Source organism: Stegostoma tigrinum, chromosome 5, assembly GCF_030684315.1.
Source record: "Stegostoma tigrinum isolate sSteTig4 chromosome 5, sSteTig4.hap1, whole genome shotgun sequence".
Taxonomy (NCBI): domain Eukaryota; kingdom Metazoa; phylum Chordata; class Chondrichthyes; order Orectolobiformes; family Stegostomatidae; genus Stegostoma; species Stegostoma tigrinum.
This window is the reverse complement of record NC_081358.1, coordinates 74964059-74982172: the sequence shown is the minus strand read 5'-3', so window position 1 is coordinate 74982172 and position 18114 is coordinate 74964059. Positions and strand designations below refer to the sequence as shown.

At 43.0% G+C, this 18114-nt stretch overlaps 1 protein-coding gene across 3 annotated transcripts in view; it reads right to left on the bottom strand.

Moving 5' to 3' along the window:
- Positions 1-18114, bottom strand: part of dnaaf11 (dynein axonemal assembly factor 11) — an 89302-nt gene that overhangs the window by 13059 nt on the left and 58129 nt on the right. For all 3 annotated transcript variants that reach the window (XM_048528702.2, XM_048528704.2, XM_048528703.2), the window contains exons 9-11: positions 17238-17307; positions 4867-4998; positions 2305-2390 (exon numbers count right to left, since the gene is read on the bottom strand). In XM_048528702.2, coding sequence (XP_048384659.1) covers positions 2305-2390; positions 4867-4998; positions 17238-17307 — 288 coding nt within the window. The remainder of the gene's footprint in view (positions 1-2304; positions 2391-4866; positions 4999-17237; positions 17308-18114) is intronic.

The following is an 18114-nucleotide window of genomic DNA, read 5'->3' as shown; positions in this document are numbered from 1 at the left end:
CAATTTAGTTTATGTATATAGAGTGGCTGCTAAAAATGTTTTAAATAGAACAATAGAATCAAGATTGTGTTTGCTACTGTGGAGGTTTTACAACTATAGTTTCAAATTGCCAGCTGCCTCGCTTTTGGCTATCCATCATCACAATTTTTAAGCAGTTTGACACCCTTGTCCGCAGATCAAATATTATGCTCTCCCACAACTGCCCAAACGGCTTACATCTTTGTTTCCTCAAGTCCAAAAAATGAAGAGTTGACCATATTTAGTATTCAACTGGGATATTTTAGCATGACTAGTTGGATGAGCAAGTATCATAGGCTCATCTTTCTCTCCTATAATCAGCTAATACTCCAGGATCATCCTGGAGAACAAATTCTTTTCTTTATTTTAACATCACCACCACTCTCCTCAAATCTCTCTAGAATGCTTCTTACGACAGTGTCAGGAGCTTATGGATTTCTTTCTTACTTGGATTTAAATGTCACATTCAGTAGCCTCTTCCCTCTCTCCTCATAATGAAATTTCTCAGCTAAAATGCTCAGCATATTCTATTATTTTCCATCTATTCTCATGCACTGAGTTCATATCATCTTGAAGATTCACTCTTCAAAATCTTTCTAAGTGAACTACTGCTTCACTACTTGCTGGTATCAGAAGTGGTTTCTCCTCCTTGAGTCCTGTTGTCCCCATTTCCAGAAGCTCTATGGGTCTCTTTTTGTGAGGAAAAAAATTCTGGAGCCTCTTCTGTACTTGAAAACTATTATCCTGTCTGCTGCTAATATACAAGCATTTGTCATCTTCATACATGTGTTACGACTATTAAAGGAGGAGTGAGCCAATAATCAAGACCCACAAACTGTACCAAAAGTGTAGACAATTTATTTAATGTTTCTAATTGTTACTGTTATCTAGAATAAAACAGACTTTTACCAGGTTTGTTCAGTAAACTCAAAATGACTCTTGTTTAAGATTAAGTTGTTCTGAAGAAATGTGACAAAATGTATTATTATGCTGCTATCCAGACTTAAACCAATATCCCTTTAATTTAAAACACTCATTCCTATACAGTAGCAATGTCACTGGGCTGGTAATCCAGAATCCCAAGCTTGTTTGCAAAGGACATAGGTTTGAATCCAACCAAGGCAGGTGGGGAAATGTGAACCAAAAACAAAACTACAAGCTAGCCTACTGGTGATCATGTAAATACTACCAGTTGTTCTTAAAAAAATCATCTGGTTCACTGATATCCTTTAGGGAAGGCAATCTGCATGTGGTCTGGTCTATAAGGAACTCCAGATTCACCACAATATGTGGTTAATTCTTAACTACTGCCTGGGCAATTAGGGATTGAGATTAAAAGATGGCCTAGCCAGTGTCATCCACACTTCATGAATGAATAAAAATGTGAAAAACCACAGTTCTGTTGAGAGATTATAGGATTGAAAAATAAGCAGAAAATGCACACCACTCCCGTAGTTCAAGTTCAAATGAAGATAGAATAGGTTGTCTTCTCACAGTTCCTTTGATTTTCTGTTGATAAAATCAGATTGCTATCAGTTGCAGAATGACGCAAAACCTTCACACCAGATATCAGATTCAGATGGGAAAGGGGTTGGAAATCCTGATAATTTTATCAAGTATTTCAAACTACTTCACCAAGAAAGTAAGAACATTTTAACCTGGTTTGCTTTAAGACTTATTCTCTGACAGAGGGCGAGACACACAACACTGCCTTTCCTATAAATCCTTCCCAACAGCCACTGCTCTAGTTGCATAGTGAAGAAACAATTTACTTCAGAAGTAGTAGACAAGCAACCTTTAGAACAGATCCAAGGGTTTTCTACACTTGTTTGTTCTGTATTTAAGCAGTCAAATCCATCTGCTATCTTTACTTAAAAGATTTGGAGGATTAACACCTTCTCTTTGACCTTTAACTTTTTGTTAGCAAGAAATCACTTGATAAATCCCTCTTCAAATGTATGATGTCCGAACAGTTTCACATTCCAGTTTCTCAAAGTAGTTGTATATGCATTTCGAACATTTGATTATTCTATTGGTCTTTTGATCGGCATCACATCATCCATCCTGCATAATCTTCCACTCATTTAAAACTATGGTGCATCTACATAATCCAGTAAGTAGTCCAGGTCAAGTTCCCACTTTAACCTATTCCTGAATTCTTCAACCATCTGACTTCAGTATCTTATGAATCCCTCCTCACTTTGTCCCACAGTTTACCCAAGACACTGTGTGCAAGTTATTACTGAAAAAGAAGAAACATTTAGTTCGATATTACACATTAAATACCTTGTTATGTGGGTATGTGACTTTGGGCAGGTTGAAGATTGAGTGCTAGATGTGCTCTGTGGTTTTGGCTTAACCACTGCTTGCACCTAAATAAAATATTTCAGATTAAAAATTGTGATTAAATATAACTATAAAAATGCACAAAAAGCAAAAACTACAAGCTATTAAAATCAAAGTCAAACTGACAATATTTGAGGAAAAGAAACAAAAAACAGCTGGGAAAATAAGACTGTGAAGCAGAATTATTTTGCTTAAAGTAAATTCTATTGAAGATGAAACTGGACAGTTAAATATTACATTACTGTCCCAATGTTTAGCTTCATTCACTCCAATATAGCTGAACATGTCCTATTACAAGAGGCAAAAATATTTTCCTGTTGTGTCCAGTTTCATCCACATTATGTATTTTTGGGTTAGAAATTTGTTCTAACAAACATTTAGCTTGATATTACACAATAAATACCTTGTTACATGGGTATGTGACTTTGGGCAGGTTGCAGATTGAGTTCTAGATGTAGCCTAACAAAGCTATAATTTTAAAATATTAATTCTTACTGTTATGCTTTACATATCTGTGGAGCTCCTCACATTCAGAGAGACTTCAGAAAGGCATTACAAGATGAGAGAAAATATTGAAACTAAGAAGATGGAAAATTATTACAGGCAAAGTAATATCTCCATGGAGGTTTTGGAAGCAAGCAGAGAGATTGAGGGTTTTGGGATGGACCTCCAAGAGGCCAGGGTATAGGATAACTTTTCCCCCTGAATTATGGATTCCTGCACCATTTCTAATTGCTTCCAGTGCTCCACCTTTGCCAGTCAGATAGTCTATCGCTCATTCACTGCTGCTTAGTCTGCAGATATTGAGAAAATACTAACCTAACCCTATGTCACACAGTCTGGCTGGATACACTTAACACTAGGCTGAAATCTACTTGTTGTGAGAAAAAGGTTTCAGTATATCTTCATTATTGCTTAAATATGTCCCAAAATAATTCTGTAGCAAAATGGAAACTAATTATTTTTCACTATTCACATTTTTTGGGTAAGGGGTAGAAGATGGTTCTAAGGATTCATTATCATCTTTCATATCATTATCATCCATTAACAGAACTAACAATTCATTCACAAAGGGGAACAAACAACTAAATTTATACTGCACCTTTAAAATAACAAACCATCTCAAGACTCTTTACAGAAGTGCATTAAAGAAACATTTGACACTTAACCATATATGGAGATATTAAGGCAGTTGTCCAAAAGCTTGGTCAGAGAGAGATTGGTCATAAAAGCAAAAAGTGAAGAAGTTGAGAAGCAGTGAGATTTAAGGAGAGCTCAGGATCTGGGCAGCTGAAGACGTAGCAGCCAATGTTGGAGCAGTTAAGATTGGGGACATTCAAGGAGGACAGATTTAGAAGAATGCACAAGTCTCAAGATTGTGGGGCTGGAGGGGATTGCAGTGAAAGTAAGGGGTGGATGTAAAGTAAGGATGAGAATTTTTAAATCATGCATGGCTTGGGAAGGAGCCAATGGGAATCATTGAGCACAGAGGTAATAGATGATGAACAGGACATGGTTCAAGAAAGGACATCAACAAAATTTTGGATAACATCAAGTCTCCGGAATGTGGCATGTTGGAGCCTAGCCAGGAGTACACTAGAATAGTAAAGTCTGGAGGGACCAAAAGAATGAATGAAGGTTTAGCAGCAGATGAACTGAGGTAGTAGCAGAGACAGGCAATAGTATACAGGTCAAAAATAGGCAGTATTGGTAACTGTGCAGGTATATAGTGTGAATTATGACAGCAAATATGAGATTGAGAGTTGCAAGCAATCTGAATCAGCCTCACAAGAATGGAGTCAGTAGGTAGCGATTGGAGTTCATGTAGGTGCCAAAGACAATAGCTTCAATCTTTGTAATACCTGGATAAGTACAGTTCCAACAAACTCAAGAAACTTGATACCACCCAGGACAAAGCAGCCCGCATGATTGGGACCTCAACCACAAACATCTACATTACCCCCATCACTGATGCTCAGTAGCAGCAGTGCGCACTATCTACTAGATGAACTGCAGAGATTCATCAAAGATCTTAAGACAGCATCCTCTAAACCCACAACCACTAGAATCTAGTAGGACAAGGACAGCAGATAAATGAGAACACCATCACCTGCAAGTTCCATAAGCCACTCACTATCTTGACTTGGTAATGTGTCGATGTTCCTTCAATGTCATTGAGTCAAAATCTATGAACTTCCCCCAAGAGAATACAGCGACTACTTACAACAGATTGTAGCAGTTCAAGAAGGCAGCTAACTACAACCTTCTCAAGGGCAACTAAAGGCACGCAATAAATGCTGGCTAGTGATTCCAATGTCTTGTGAGTGAATAAAAAGAATTATATTAGAGCAAACCTCTGCCCATCAAATGCTAGATGTTGTGTTGCGGCAGGCATACATCTGTTATTGCCCCAATAAAGATATGCAAATGAGACTAAATTATCAACATATTTTCAACACATCACAATTTGGTCATTTAAAGTTAACATAAAAGTGAAGTTACCAGAGATAAAATGCCATCGAACCTACATGCCTGTACCTTGGGCATGGTGACAAGCAGATGTCCTGTGGTTTGGGATCTTTTGGCAGAACTGCTGTCAGGTTTCACTTCTTCTGGAAGCACCAGTTGAAACACCTAAAATTAACATTTGAAAACAATGTAATAGAACGTAGAACGTAGAACGTAGAACAATACAGCACAGAACAGACCTTTCGGCCCTCGATGTTGCGCCGACCTGTGAACTAATCTAAGACCCTCGCCCTACACTATCCCACCATTATCCATATGCTTATCCAAGGACTGTTTAAATGCCCCTAAAGTGGCTGAGTCACCTACACTGGCAGGCAGGGCGTTAAAGTCGGTGGAGTGGTGGACAGTGTGGAAGAATGTTCCAGGTTGCAGGGAGACTTGGATAAACTGCAGAATTGGGCTGGAAGGTGGCAAATGGAGTTTAATATGGATTAAATGTGAGGTATACCACGTCAATTATTTGCTGTCATTGTTTCCATTGAAATAAATTACAAACTAAGTTGCTTCATTAGACAATATGATTTGTTCCCAAACAAAGCTAATTAATAAGTACAGAATTGAATACGGATGCCAATACTTACTTTTTAAACAGTATCAATTATTTTCCTTTGGTGGAAAAGTAGAGATGATTTCCCATCACAGAGACAAACTACAAAGTGATATAATTTGATCTAACAAGAATCTTTGTGCATCAGTGTTACTGGATTACAATACCTGAACTAATACTCCGAGACAGGCATCCAAATCCCACCAAGACAGCCAGAGGAGTTTAAATTTGATTAAAATAAATCAGGAATTTTAAGAAGTGTTTGTCTTAATAATGATAATTATGGAACTACCGGATTGTCATAAAAGCCCATGTAGTCTCATATTCACTAATGTCTTACTTAGTCTAGTTAACATATGACTCCAGACCCACAACAATATGGTTAGTTCATCAATATCATGTGAAGTGGTCTAACAACTCAAAGAACTGCATCAATCTACTGCGAAACGCAGATGAAATTAAACAGATGAACCAGCATTGACATAAGCATCTGATATAATAAAGTTGCATGCTGACCAACTCACCTTCCAAAGTGATAATGGGAACTGCAGATGCTGGAGAATCCAAGATAATGAAATGTGAGGCTGGATGAACACAGCAGGCCCAGCAGCATCTCAGGAGCACAAAAGCTGACGTTTCGGGCCTAGACCCTTCATCAGAGAGGGGGATGGGGTGAGGGTTCTGGAATAAATAGGGAGAGAGGGGGAGGCAGACCGAAGATGGAGAGAAAAGAAGATAGGTGGAGAGGAGAGTATGGGTGGGGAGGTAGGGAGGGGATAGGTCAGTCCAGGGAAGACGGGCAGATCAAGGAGGTGGGATGAGGTTAGTAGGTCGGAGATGGAGGTGCGGCTTGAGGTGGGAGGAAGGGATGGGTGAGAGGAAGAACAGGTTAGGGAGGCAGAGACAGGTTGGACTGGTTTTGGGATGCAGTGGGTGGAGGGGAAGAGCTGGGATGTTGTGTGGTGCAGTGGGGGGAGGGGGCGAACTGGGCTGGTTTTGGGATGCGGTGGGGGAAGGGGAGATTTTGAAGCTGGTGAAGTCCACATTGATACCATTGGGCTGCAGGGTTCCCAAGCGGAATATGAGTTGCTGTTCCTGCAACCTTCGGGTGGCATCATGATGGCACTGCAGGAGGCCCATGATGGACATGTCATCTAAAGAATGGGAGGGGGAGTGGAAATGGTTTGCGACTGGGACGTGCAGTTGCTTACTGTGAACCGAGCGGAGGTGTTCTGCAAAGCGGTCCCCAAGCCTCCGCTCGGTTTCCCCAATGTAGAGGGAGCCACATCGGGTACAGTGGATGCAGTATACCACATTGGCAGATGTGCAGGTGAACCTCTGCTTAATGTGGAAAGTCATCTTGGGGCCGGGGATAGGAGTGAGGGAGGAGGTGTGGGGGCAAGTGTAGCATTTCCTGCGGTTGCAGGGGAAGGTGCCGGGTGTGGTGGGGTTGGAGGGCAGTGTGGAGCGAACAAGGGAGTCACGGAGAGAGAGGTCTCTCTGGAAAGCAGACAAGGGTGGGGATGGAAAAATGTCTTGGGTGGTGGAGTCGGATTGTAGGTGTCGGAGAATGATGCGTTGTATCCGGAGGTTGGTGGGGTGGTGTGTGAGAACGAGGGGGATCCTCTTTGGGCGGTTGTGGCGGGGGCGGGGTGTGAGGGATGTGTTGCGGGAAATGTGGGAGACGAGGTCAAGGGCATTCTCGCCCACTGCGGGGGGAAAAGTTGCAGTCCTTGAAGAACTTGGACATCTGGGATGTGCGGGAGTGGAATGCCTCGTCGTGGGAGCAGATGCGGCGGAGGCGGAGGAATTGGGAATAGGGGATGGAATTTTTGCAGGAGGGTGGGTGGGAGGAGGTGTATTCTAGGTAGCTGTGGGAGTCGGTGGGCTTGAAATGGACATCAGTTACAAGCTAGTTGCCTGAGATGGAGACTGAGAGATCCAGGAAGGTGAGGGATGTGCTGGAGATGGCCCAGGTGAACTGAAGGTTGGGGTGGAAGGTGTTGGTGAAGTGGATGAACTGTTCGAGCTCCTCTGGGGAGCAGGAGGCGGCGCCGATACAGTCATCAATGTGACGGAGGAAGAGGTGGGGTTTGGGGCCTGTGTAGGTGCGGAAGAGGGACTGTTCCACGTAACCTACAAAGAGGCAGGCATAGCTGGGGCCCATGCGGGTGCCCATGGCCACCCACTTAGTCTGTAGGAAGTGGGAGGAATCGAAAGAGAAGTTGTTGAGGGTGAGTCATCACCATTAAAATTTAGGGACTTGTAACAAAAAAAAGGGAGCTGGCCTCAAGATTATTCGAGCAACAGCTTGACAAAGACATACTCATGGAATGATATCTTTTTGATAGATTCATTAGAATATTGTATAATTATTGCACTACTGTCAGGTCAGAATGGTCCTGCGAGTTCTAATTATGGATTCTGGACCCCATACAGTCTCTTGGCATTAGCACAGAAAGAAAACCTCTTGCTGTGAGCACATACCAATCCCTCACCATTTCAACTTATTAATCAACGCTCCTTCATATTGAACACCACCTGAAAGAAGCACTGATAATCACGACTTAGAGCACATAACTTATTTTAGGAGTGGGATTTCCCAGAAGGGAAAAACAGTAAAAAAAGTAATATTTGGAAATGAATTTAACTAGGCATACTGGAAGTCCACTTTGAAGCAAACAAGCTGAGTTGGATCAGTATGTGTCATTTGCAAATTTTACTGGTTTTTACTTTTGGACCATCAATCAAAAGGCAATACCATTACTGGCCTCACAGGTTGATCCTGAAGGATGTGTGTCAAGGGCAATTAGGGATAAATAAAATCTGGTCTTGCCAGCGATACTCACACCTATGAGCACATTTTAAAAATCTGTCAATCTGACCACATGGCAGATGTAAGACAGCTAAAATGGCTTGACCTAATTCTCACCAAGCTACCTACAGCAAATGCATTTATATTATACAGCACAAATAGGGACAAAGCTTCATCTTTACATTGAGGACACTCGCCATTGTGTTGCATGACATTTAGACTGTGCAAAAATAAGATTTATTCATAGTACATTGAGCAGCTCAAAACTGAGCATCCACGACATGCTGTGGATTATTGGTTTTAGCAGACTGTATTCAACCACATTCTATACCCTCATTGGCCAACATATCAAAAATGTGGAATTATGGAAGGGGTGTTGGGTGTCTTGAAAATCACTGAGATGGATAAGTTCCTAGGACCTGATAGCACCTATCTCAGGATACTGAGGGAGGGATGTGAGGAGATTGCTGGAGCCTTGACAGAAATCTTTAATCCTCTTTAATCCAAAGGCAAGGTTGCAGATGAATGGAGAATAGCCAGTGTGGCTCCTTCGTTCAAGAGGGGCAATAGGAATAATCCAGGAAATTATAGGTCAGTGAGTCTTATATCAGTGATAAAGAAATTATTTGCAAACTTTCTTAGGGACAGGATTTACTTGCATTTGGAAAAGAATGGATTTATTAGGGATAGTCAGTACAGCTTTGTGTGGGTAAGGTCTTGTCTTACAAATTTAATTTGAGTTTTTTGAGGAAGTGAAGATGATGATGATGAGCGTGAGCACTGGGTGTTGTCTGTCTAATGCTGCTGAATGCCTACACCATTTGAACTGCAGGATTTCAAGAAGGCAGCTCACCACCTTCAAGAGCAATTAGGGATGGGAATTTCTCACGAATAGATTAAAATAAACTTAAGCTTGTTCATTGTCTATTAAGACACAGAAATTAGTACAAATGTCACCACCTTGAGGATCTCGATGACAAAGTTTGATGACTCATGCAATTGACCAAGGTCAGTATATTCACTGTTCAAACACATATCCTCCCAAATGAATCATTAGCCTCAGACATTGCCCACATATTTAGCACTGCTACAAATCTCACCCACATCTCTTACATTACCAGTTATTTAACCATGCTAACCATATCACTCCAAATGACTGTAACATTTTAATCAACATCCTTTCCCCTCTCTGGCAGGACAGGGTATGATGTAAGCATTGGCAGTACCACTTAATCAACAGGACAGGAATAAAAGTACTGTCTTAGCACTCTATAAATATGTCTAATGCACGTTCTCACATTCCACTTCCTTCTCAGATGGTATAAATTGCACGTCTCATTTACCAGCGTCCTGCGAAGCACAACACATGATTAGAACATAGAACATAGAACAGTACAGCACAGAACAGGCCCTTCAGCCCACAATGTTGTGCCGACCATTGATCCTCATGTATGCACCCTCAAATTTCTGTGACCATATGCATGTCCAGCAGTCTCTTAAATGACCCCAATGACCTTGCTTCCACAACTGCTGCTGGCAACGCATTCCATGCTCTCACAACTCTCTGTGTAAAGAGCCCGCCTCTGACATCCCCTCTATACTTTCCTCCAAACAGCTTAAAACTATGACCCCTCGTGCTAGCCATTTCTGCCCTGGGAAAGAGTCTCTGGCTATCAACTCTATCTATGCCTCTCATTATCTTGTATACCTCAATTAGGTCCCCTCTCCTCCTCCTTTTCTCCAATGAAAAGAGACCGAGCTCAGTCAACCTCTCTTCATAAGATAAGCCCTCCAGTCCAGGCAGCATCCTGGTAAACCTCCTCTGAACCCTCTCCAAAGCATCCACATCTTTCCTATAATAGGGCGACCAGAACTGGACGCAGTATTCCAAGTGCAGTCTAACCAAAGTTTTATAGAGCTGCAACAAGATCTCATGACTCTTAAACTCAATCCCCCTGTTAATGAAAGCTAAAACACCATATGCTTTCTTAACAACCCTCTCCACTTGGGTGGCCATTTTAAGGGATCTATGTATCTGCACACCAAGATCCCTCTGTTCCTCCACACTGCCAAGAATCCTATCCTTAATCCTGTACTCAGCTTTCAAATTCGACCTTCCAAAATGCATCACCTCACATTTATCCAGGTTGAACTCCATCTGCCACCTCTCAGCCCATCTCTGCATCCTGTCAATGTCCCGCTGCAGCCTACAACAGCCCTCTCTCCTGTCAACGACACCTCCGACCTTTGTGTCGTCTGCAGACTTGCTGACCTATCCTTCAATCCCCTCATCCAAGTCATTAATAAAAATTACAAACAGTAGAGGCCCAAGGACAGAGCCCTGTGGAACCCCACTCACCACTGACTTCCAGGCAGAATATTTTCCTTCTACTACCACTCACTGTCTTCTGTTGGGCAGCCAATTCTGTATCCAGGCAGCTAAGTTCCCCTGTATCCCATTCCTCCTGACCTTCTGAATGAGCCTACCATGGGGAACCTTATCAAATGCCTGACTGAAGTCCATATACACCACATCCACAGCTCGACCCTCATCAACTTTTCTAGTCACATCCTCAAAAAACTCAATAAGGTTTTGAGGCATGACCTACCCCTCACAAAGCCGTGTTGACTGTATTTGATCAAGCCATGCTCTTCCAGATGGTCATAAATCCTATCCCTCAGAATCCTTTCGAACACCATGCAGACGACAGACGTGAGACTTACTGGTCTGTAATTGCCGGGGATTTCCCTATTTCCTTTCTTGAAGAGAGGAATTACATTTGCCTCTCTCCAGTCCTCAGGTACAACTCCAGTGGAGAGCGAGGATGCAAAGATCTTCGCAACTGGCGAAGCAATTGCATTTCTCGCTTCCCAAAGCAGCCGAGGACAAATCTGGTCCGGGCCTGGCGACTTGTCAATCTTAATGTTTGACAAAATTTTCAGCACATCACCTTCCTCTATCTCTATCCATTCCAGCATGCAAACCTACTCTTCAAAGGTTTCATTCACTACAAAGTTCATTTCTTTCGTAAAGACAGAAGCAAAAAACTCATTTAGGGCTTCCCCTACCTCCTCAGACTCCACACACAAGTTCCCTATGCTATCCCTGATCAGCCCTACTCTTTCTTTGACCATTCTCTTATTCCTCACATAAGTGTAAAATGCCTTTGTGTTTTCCCTAATTCGTTCTGCCAAGCCTTTCTCGTGCCCCCTCCTGGCTCTCCTCAGACCATTTTTGAGCTCCTTCCATGCCTGCGTGTAATCCTCTCTCGCTGAACTTGACCCTCGCTTCCTCCACCTTATGTAAGCTACCTTCTTCCTTTTCACAAGAAGCTCCACTGCTCTCGTCATCCAAGGTTCCTTTATCTTACCCCTTCTTGCCTGTCTCAGAGGGACATATTTATTCATCACTCGCAACAACTGTTCCTTAAACAGTCTCCACATGTCTATAGTTCCCTTACCATGGAACAATTGCTCCCAGTCCATGCTTCCTAACTCATGTCTAATCGCGTCATAGTTTCCTCTTCCCCAATTAAATATCCTCCCATTTTCCCTAATCCTCTCCTTCTCCATAGCTATGTAGAATGTGAGGCAGTTATGGTCACTATCACCAAAATGCTCTCCCACCACAAGATCTGATACCTGCCCCGGCTCGTTTCCGAGCACCAAGTCTAGAATGGCCTCTCCCCTCGTCGGCCTGTCAACGTACTGCGTTAGGAAACCCTCCTGAACACACCTTACAAAAACAGCTCCATTCAAATCTTCTGCTCGAAGGAGGTTCCAATCAATATTAGGAAAGTTAAAGTCACCCATTACAACAACCCTACTGCGTCCACACTTTTCCAAAATCTGTCGACCTGTGCTTTCTTCAATCTCCCTGCTGCTACTGGGGGGCCTGTAGTAAACTCCTAACGAGGTGACTACTCTCTTGCTGTTCCTAATTTCCACCCATACTGACTCAGTAGACAGATCTTCCTCAACAATGGAAGCTTCTGTAGCTGTGATACCCTCTCCGATTAGTAGTGCTACACCCCCTCCTCTTTTTCCCCCCTCCCTATTCTTTTTAAATGCTCTAAGCCCTGGAACATCCAGCAACCATTCCTTCCCATGAGAAACCCATGTCTCTGTTATGGCCACAACATCATAGCACCAGGTACTGATCATGCTCTAAGTTCATCACTTTTATTCCTGATACTCCTTGCATTAAAGCAAACACACTTTAACCGATCCCTTGGTTCCTTCCCACTAGCTGGTCTACCTCTTGCTACTGCCTCACCTGCATCAACTCTCACCTCCGGTATACAGCTCAGGTTCCCACCCCCCTGCCACACTAGTTTAAACCCTCTCAAACTACTCGAGCAAACATTCCACCCAGGACATTGGTCCCCTTCCAGTTCAGATACAACCCGTCCTTCTTGTACAGGTCCCACCTTCCCCAGAAGGCATCCCAATTATCTACATATCTGAAGCCCTCCCTCCTACACCAGCTGCGTAGCCACGTGTTAAGCTGTGCCCGCTCCCTGTTCCTCGCCTCGCTATCTCGTGGCACCGGTAGTAAACCAGAGAACACTACTCTGTTCGTCCTGCTCTGCAGCTTCCATCCTAACTCCCTGAAATCACTTTTTATATCCTCAATCCTATTTCTGGCTATATCATTAGTGCCAATATGTAACACGATTTCTGGCTGTTCGCCCTCCCCTTTTAGAACCTTATACACCCGATCGGAGACGTCCCGGACCCTGGCACCAGGGAGGCAACATACCTTCCGGGAATCCCGATCCTGACCACAAAATCTCCTGTCAATTCCCCTAACTATCGAGTCCCCTACCACAAGTACTTTTCTATTCTGCCCCCTTCCCTTCTTTGCCACAGTGTCAGGCTCAGTGCCAGAGAACTGACTAGTATGGCTTTCCTCTGGTAGGTCATCACCCCCAGCAGTATCCAAAACGGTATACTTATTGCTGAGGGGAATGCCCACAGGGGATCTCTGCACTGTCTGTCTGTCCCCTTTCCTCCCCCTAACTGTAACCCATCTATCCTTGTCCTGGGCCTTAGGAGTGACCAACTCCCGGTATCTCCTCTCAATTACCCCCTTTGCCTCCTGAATGATCCGTAGTTCATCCAGCTCCAGCTCCATTTCCCTAACACGGTTTTCAAGGAGCTGTAGTTGGGTGCACTTCCCGCAGATGTAGCCAGCGGAGACGTGTGCCACGTCTCCCAACTGCCACATTCTGCAGGAGGAGCAAGCAACTGCCCTAGCATCCATACCCGACTTATCTGAACACCTGCTCAGTACTAAAGTAGAAAGCTTACTTCAAGTAATAATAACAAATTAATAACAAACTTATATTCAACAGAGAAAGTTTAGAATGAACCTTACCTTATTAACTAGGTTAGAGGAGGAGGGCGGGTGGGAGACACTACAGTTGTAGAGTCTCTGGTTTAGCCGCCTTGTTGATATATATGGTCACTGCTTTTCTTCCCGGCTGCCCCTCTGGTCCTCGTCACTTAATTAGATCAGATTAGATTACCTAGAGTGTGGAAACAGGCCGTTCGGCCCAACAAGTCCACATTGCCCTTTTGCAGCATCCCCCCATAACCCACACACCCCTGAACATTATGGGCAATTTAGCATGGCCAATCCACATAGCCTGCACATCTTTGGACTGTGGGGAGGAAACCAGAACACCTGGAGGAAACCCACAGACATGGGGAGAATGTGCAAACTCCGCACAGACAGTCACCCAAGGCTGGAACTGAACCCGGGTCCCAGGCACTGTGAGGCTGCAGTGCTAACCCCTGAGCCACCGTGCCACCCCAAATCATGCTGTATTATGTTGCAAGGCTGCAGGACCCGATGATGGTACCAGAATTTCCACACAGGCTTCCAGTGGCTGCACGACCAAGATCATATAGAGGACAACCAAGTAACTTAGAAATGGTGAAAGGCTAATCCAAATAACCATTAGAAGCTGGAAATGAGATACTAATGGCAGCACCAAATGACTGCATGGTAGGTGTTGACACAGCATATTTAAATTGCTGCCAGCTTGGAATTCCTGGCTGCCTAGTTTGAAAGACTGCTGTGCTGACTAATCTGATGACTGCTCTTATGCTTAACTGTCTCAGTGACCCCTTAATATCTGAGAGTAGCCTACATGCAAGCAACTGATCAGGGATTGCAGCAACCATGGCAGAAGGAAGACCCCAGTAGCCCCACAGTGATACTTCCCTGTAGGTAGTCTTATAGGCTACAAGACAAAGTGAGTCACTTACAAAGGTACTGGAAGAAACTGGCCCACCTGACAAAGTAAGCCTGGATGGAAACTAAAGAGGAGATCACTAACTGTGGACTCAATCTCCAAACCTAGATGCAGTTTTGTAAATGCATCAAAACTCTGCCAAGTGAGATCTTCATATCACAGTGATGGTGGCATGGTGGCACAGTGGCTAGCACTGCTGTTTTACAGCTCCAGGGACCCAAGTTCTATTCCAGCCGTGAGTGACAGTCTGTGTGGCAGCCTGCATTCTCCATATGTCTGTATAGGTTTCCTCCTGACGTCCAAAGATGTGCAAATTAGGTGGATTGGCCATGCTAAATTGCCCTTCAGTGTCCAGGGATGTGCAGGCTGGGTTGATTAGCCATGATAAAGTTCGGGTTACAGGGGTGGGGTGGGTCTGAATGGGATGCTCTTTGGAGGGTCGGTGTAGACTCGATGGGCTGAATTGCCTCTTTTTGCACTGTAGGGCCTCTGTGATTCACTTTCTTCTCTAAAGCTTACATGTGGCATTGAATGAAGATGCCTGACAAGGTGTGACCACTAATCTGTACACATTAGGAACCACTATATCTCATTGGAAGCATAACTGAATTTCAATGCAAGGCAACCTGCACAAGTGACAAGAGAGTTGCATTACGGAGAAGGCATTTCATTATAGACCAATCAGCTGCGACTAGTATTGGTGTTCATCGAAGATGATTGCAATTTTTTTTAAGCACGTTTTGCACGTCTCCAGGCGCTGAAGCTTTCCATAGGTAGCAAGACCAGGACAACATCCGGGGCTGAGCTGATAAATGGCAACTAACATTCACATCACATAAATGCTAAGTAATGGTCTAAGAAGAGAGAACCTGACCATGTCACCTTGATTCAATAACATTACCATTGCTGAATTCCCCACTATCAACATCCTGGGAGTTAGCATTGACCAGAAACTGAACTGGACCAGCCACAGAAATACTGTAGCCATAATAGCAAGTCAGAGTTTAACATTTCTACGGTGAATAACCCACCACCTGGCTCTACAAAGATGATCCACATTCTGAAAAAAGCTCAAGTAGGAATGGTATAGAATACTACACACTGGCCTGGATGAGTACAGCTCCTACAGCACTTGAAAAGCTTGATACTATCCAGGACAAACAGTCTGCATGATTGACACCTCGACTAACCCCTTAACTTCACACCCTGCTACTACTGTTACAGCAGTGTGTGCCACTTACAAGATGCAGTGCAACAATTACCCAGGCTCCTTAGACAGCACCTTCAAACCTTCAACCTTTATCACCTAGTAGAATAAGAGTGCTAGATACGTGGGTACATCACAGCTTGCAAATTTCCTTGCAAGACACATCCTGACTTTGAAGTATATTAGCATTCCTTTACTGTCATTGGGTCAAAATTCTGGAAGTCCCTAACTCCCTCTCCAGCAGGGCACATGGATCATAGTGGTTCAAGGCAGAGCACCACCATCTTGCCAAGGGCAATTAGAGATGGGCAATAAATAGAGATGGCAGAATTCCAGCTCAACAAAATACTAACATTAAAAAAAGCACATCAGACTGTAATATTAGAAATTCCACACATCTGTGAGAAGAACATTCTGTGTGTATTATTTGAAGCATGCATATTGTGGTTGGTTCGCTCGCCAAGCTGGTTTGTTGTTCCTCAGGCGTTTCATTACCCTGCTGGATAACATCATCAGTGCAGCCTCTGATGAAGTGCTGTTGTATTTTCCCATCTAGTTTTTAAACTCTGGTGACTGTTGAGCTGGGTTACCTCACTTCTGGTTGTCCTTCACAGTGAAGTGTATATAGGGTCTAGCTCTATGTGTTTGTTGATGGCCTTCTTAGTGGAGAACCAGGCGTCTAGGAATTCCTGTGCTTGTCTCTGCTTGGCCTGTCCCAGGATCCTGGCGTTGTCCCAAACAAACTGGTGGTATTCTTTATTCATGTGGATGGAGATGAGTGAGTATCGGTCGTGTCTTTTTGTTGCTAGTTGATGTTTGTGTACTCTGGTGACTCATTTTCTTCCTGTCTGTTCAATGTACTGTTTGTTTCAGTTATTGCAGGGAATCTTGTATATGATGTTGGAAATGAAGAAAATGAGTCACCAGAGTACACGAACATCAACTAGCAACAAAAAGGCATAGCCAATACTCACTCATGTCCACCTACATGAATAAGGAAAACCACCAGTTTGATTGGGACAACACCAGGATCCTGGGACAGGCCAAGCAGAGACAAGCACGGGAATTCCTAGTTCTCCACTAAGAAGGCCATCAACAACACATAGAGCTAGACTCTATATATACATTACAGTGAAGGAAAACCAGAAGTGAGGTAACCCAGCACAAAGGACACCAGAGTTTAGATACCTGGTGAGAAAACACAACAGCACTTCATCAGACGCTACGCTGATGATGTTACACAACGAACCTGCTCGGCCAGCCAACCAACCACAACCCGAGCTACAAATCTACTGAAAAGCCTTAAAGCATGCATATTTTTATTTCAGCTTTACTGATTATGTAACGGTGCAAAGTGGGGAAATGTAACCAGAACTATCCACTTAAACAAGAAGATGAAACAGACTGATTTATGGAGTCTTTGGATCTCAAGGCTTTTATATTTCAGATGTATAATTGTAGTATTGATTCCATTTTGTCTGTATGTGAGAAATGTACATATTGCATACTGACCTTTCCTTTCACCATTACACAGACATATGTAGGTTGAACATCGATATCAAGTAGAGATGTGTCCATATGTCTGCAAGTTAATTTTTTAAAAATTGATCAATACTAGCAATTCAATAAAGTGTGAATCCCACTTTTGCAAATAGTTCACGTAAGAGGATTACCTTGGCGATCAGCTAATTGAATGATATGCATTATACTGGTTTTGGAAAGAAAAAGGTAAATATTTCTAATACACAAGTAAAACAAAGCATTTCTTTTGAAGAGAGTACTAACCTCTAGCTTTGTATTACTGTATGTTTTGAAGTTTGCTGAGAACCTGTTTTATGACACTTGTGAGCAGATAATAGAACAATGTTGTCAATGCCACCTGTTGACATTAACCTTGCTGTTTTCATATATTCTAAAATATTTTCCCAATATTGTGTAACAGAGGAGAAAAAACATAGGGCATTAAAAAACTATTTTCTTTTGTCATTGTCTCTTCACCAGACTTCAAAATATTGCAAATGGGAAAAAAACGCTATCTGACTGAAGGTCAAATATCATCCAATTGGTTAATGATTATACAAGTTTTCCAATTGGTGTAGGAAAGCAGGGCATCACAAGTAGGGACACGTTTGCCAATAAATGGCTGATTGTGATGGCAAGTCATGTAATGAAGCCTTCATGAATATATTTAAATCACAGTTGACAACTCTACTCAGTACACTGAATAGAGAAGGCACTGAGGTGAACGGGGAGCAAAATTGTCAAGAACGTGCATTGATATGCTTTTAGTTGTGATACCTTACTTGCATCCACAACTAAGCAAAATAGTGAAAATAAAACTGATAATTCCCCCCAATTAACCTGTGACCCATTTTAAGCATTTATGAAT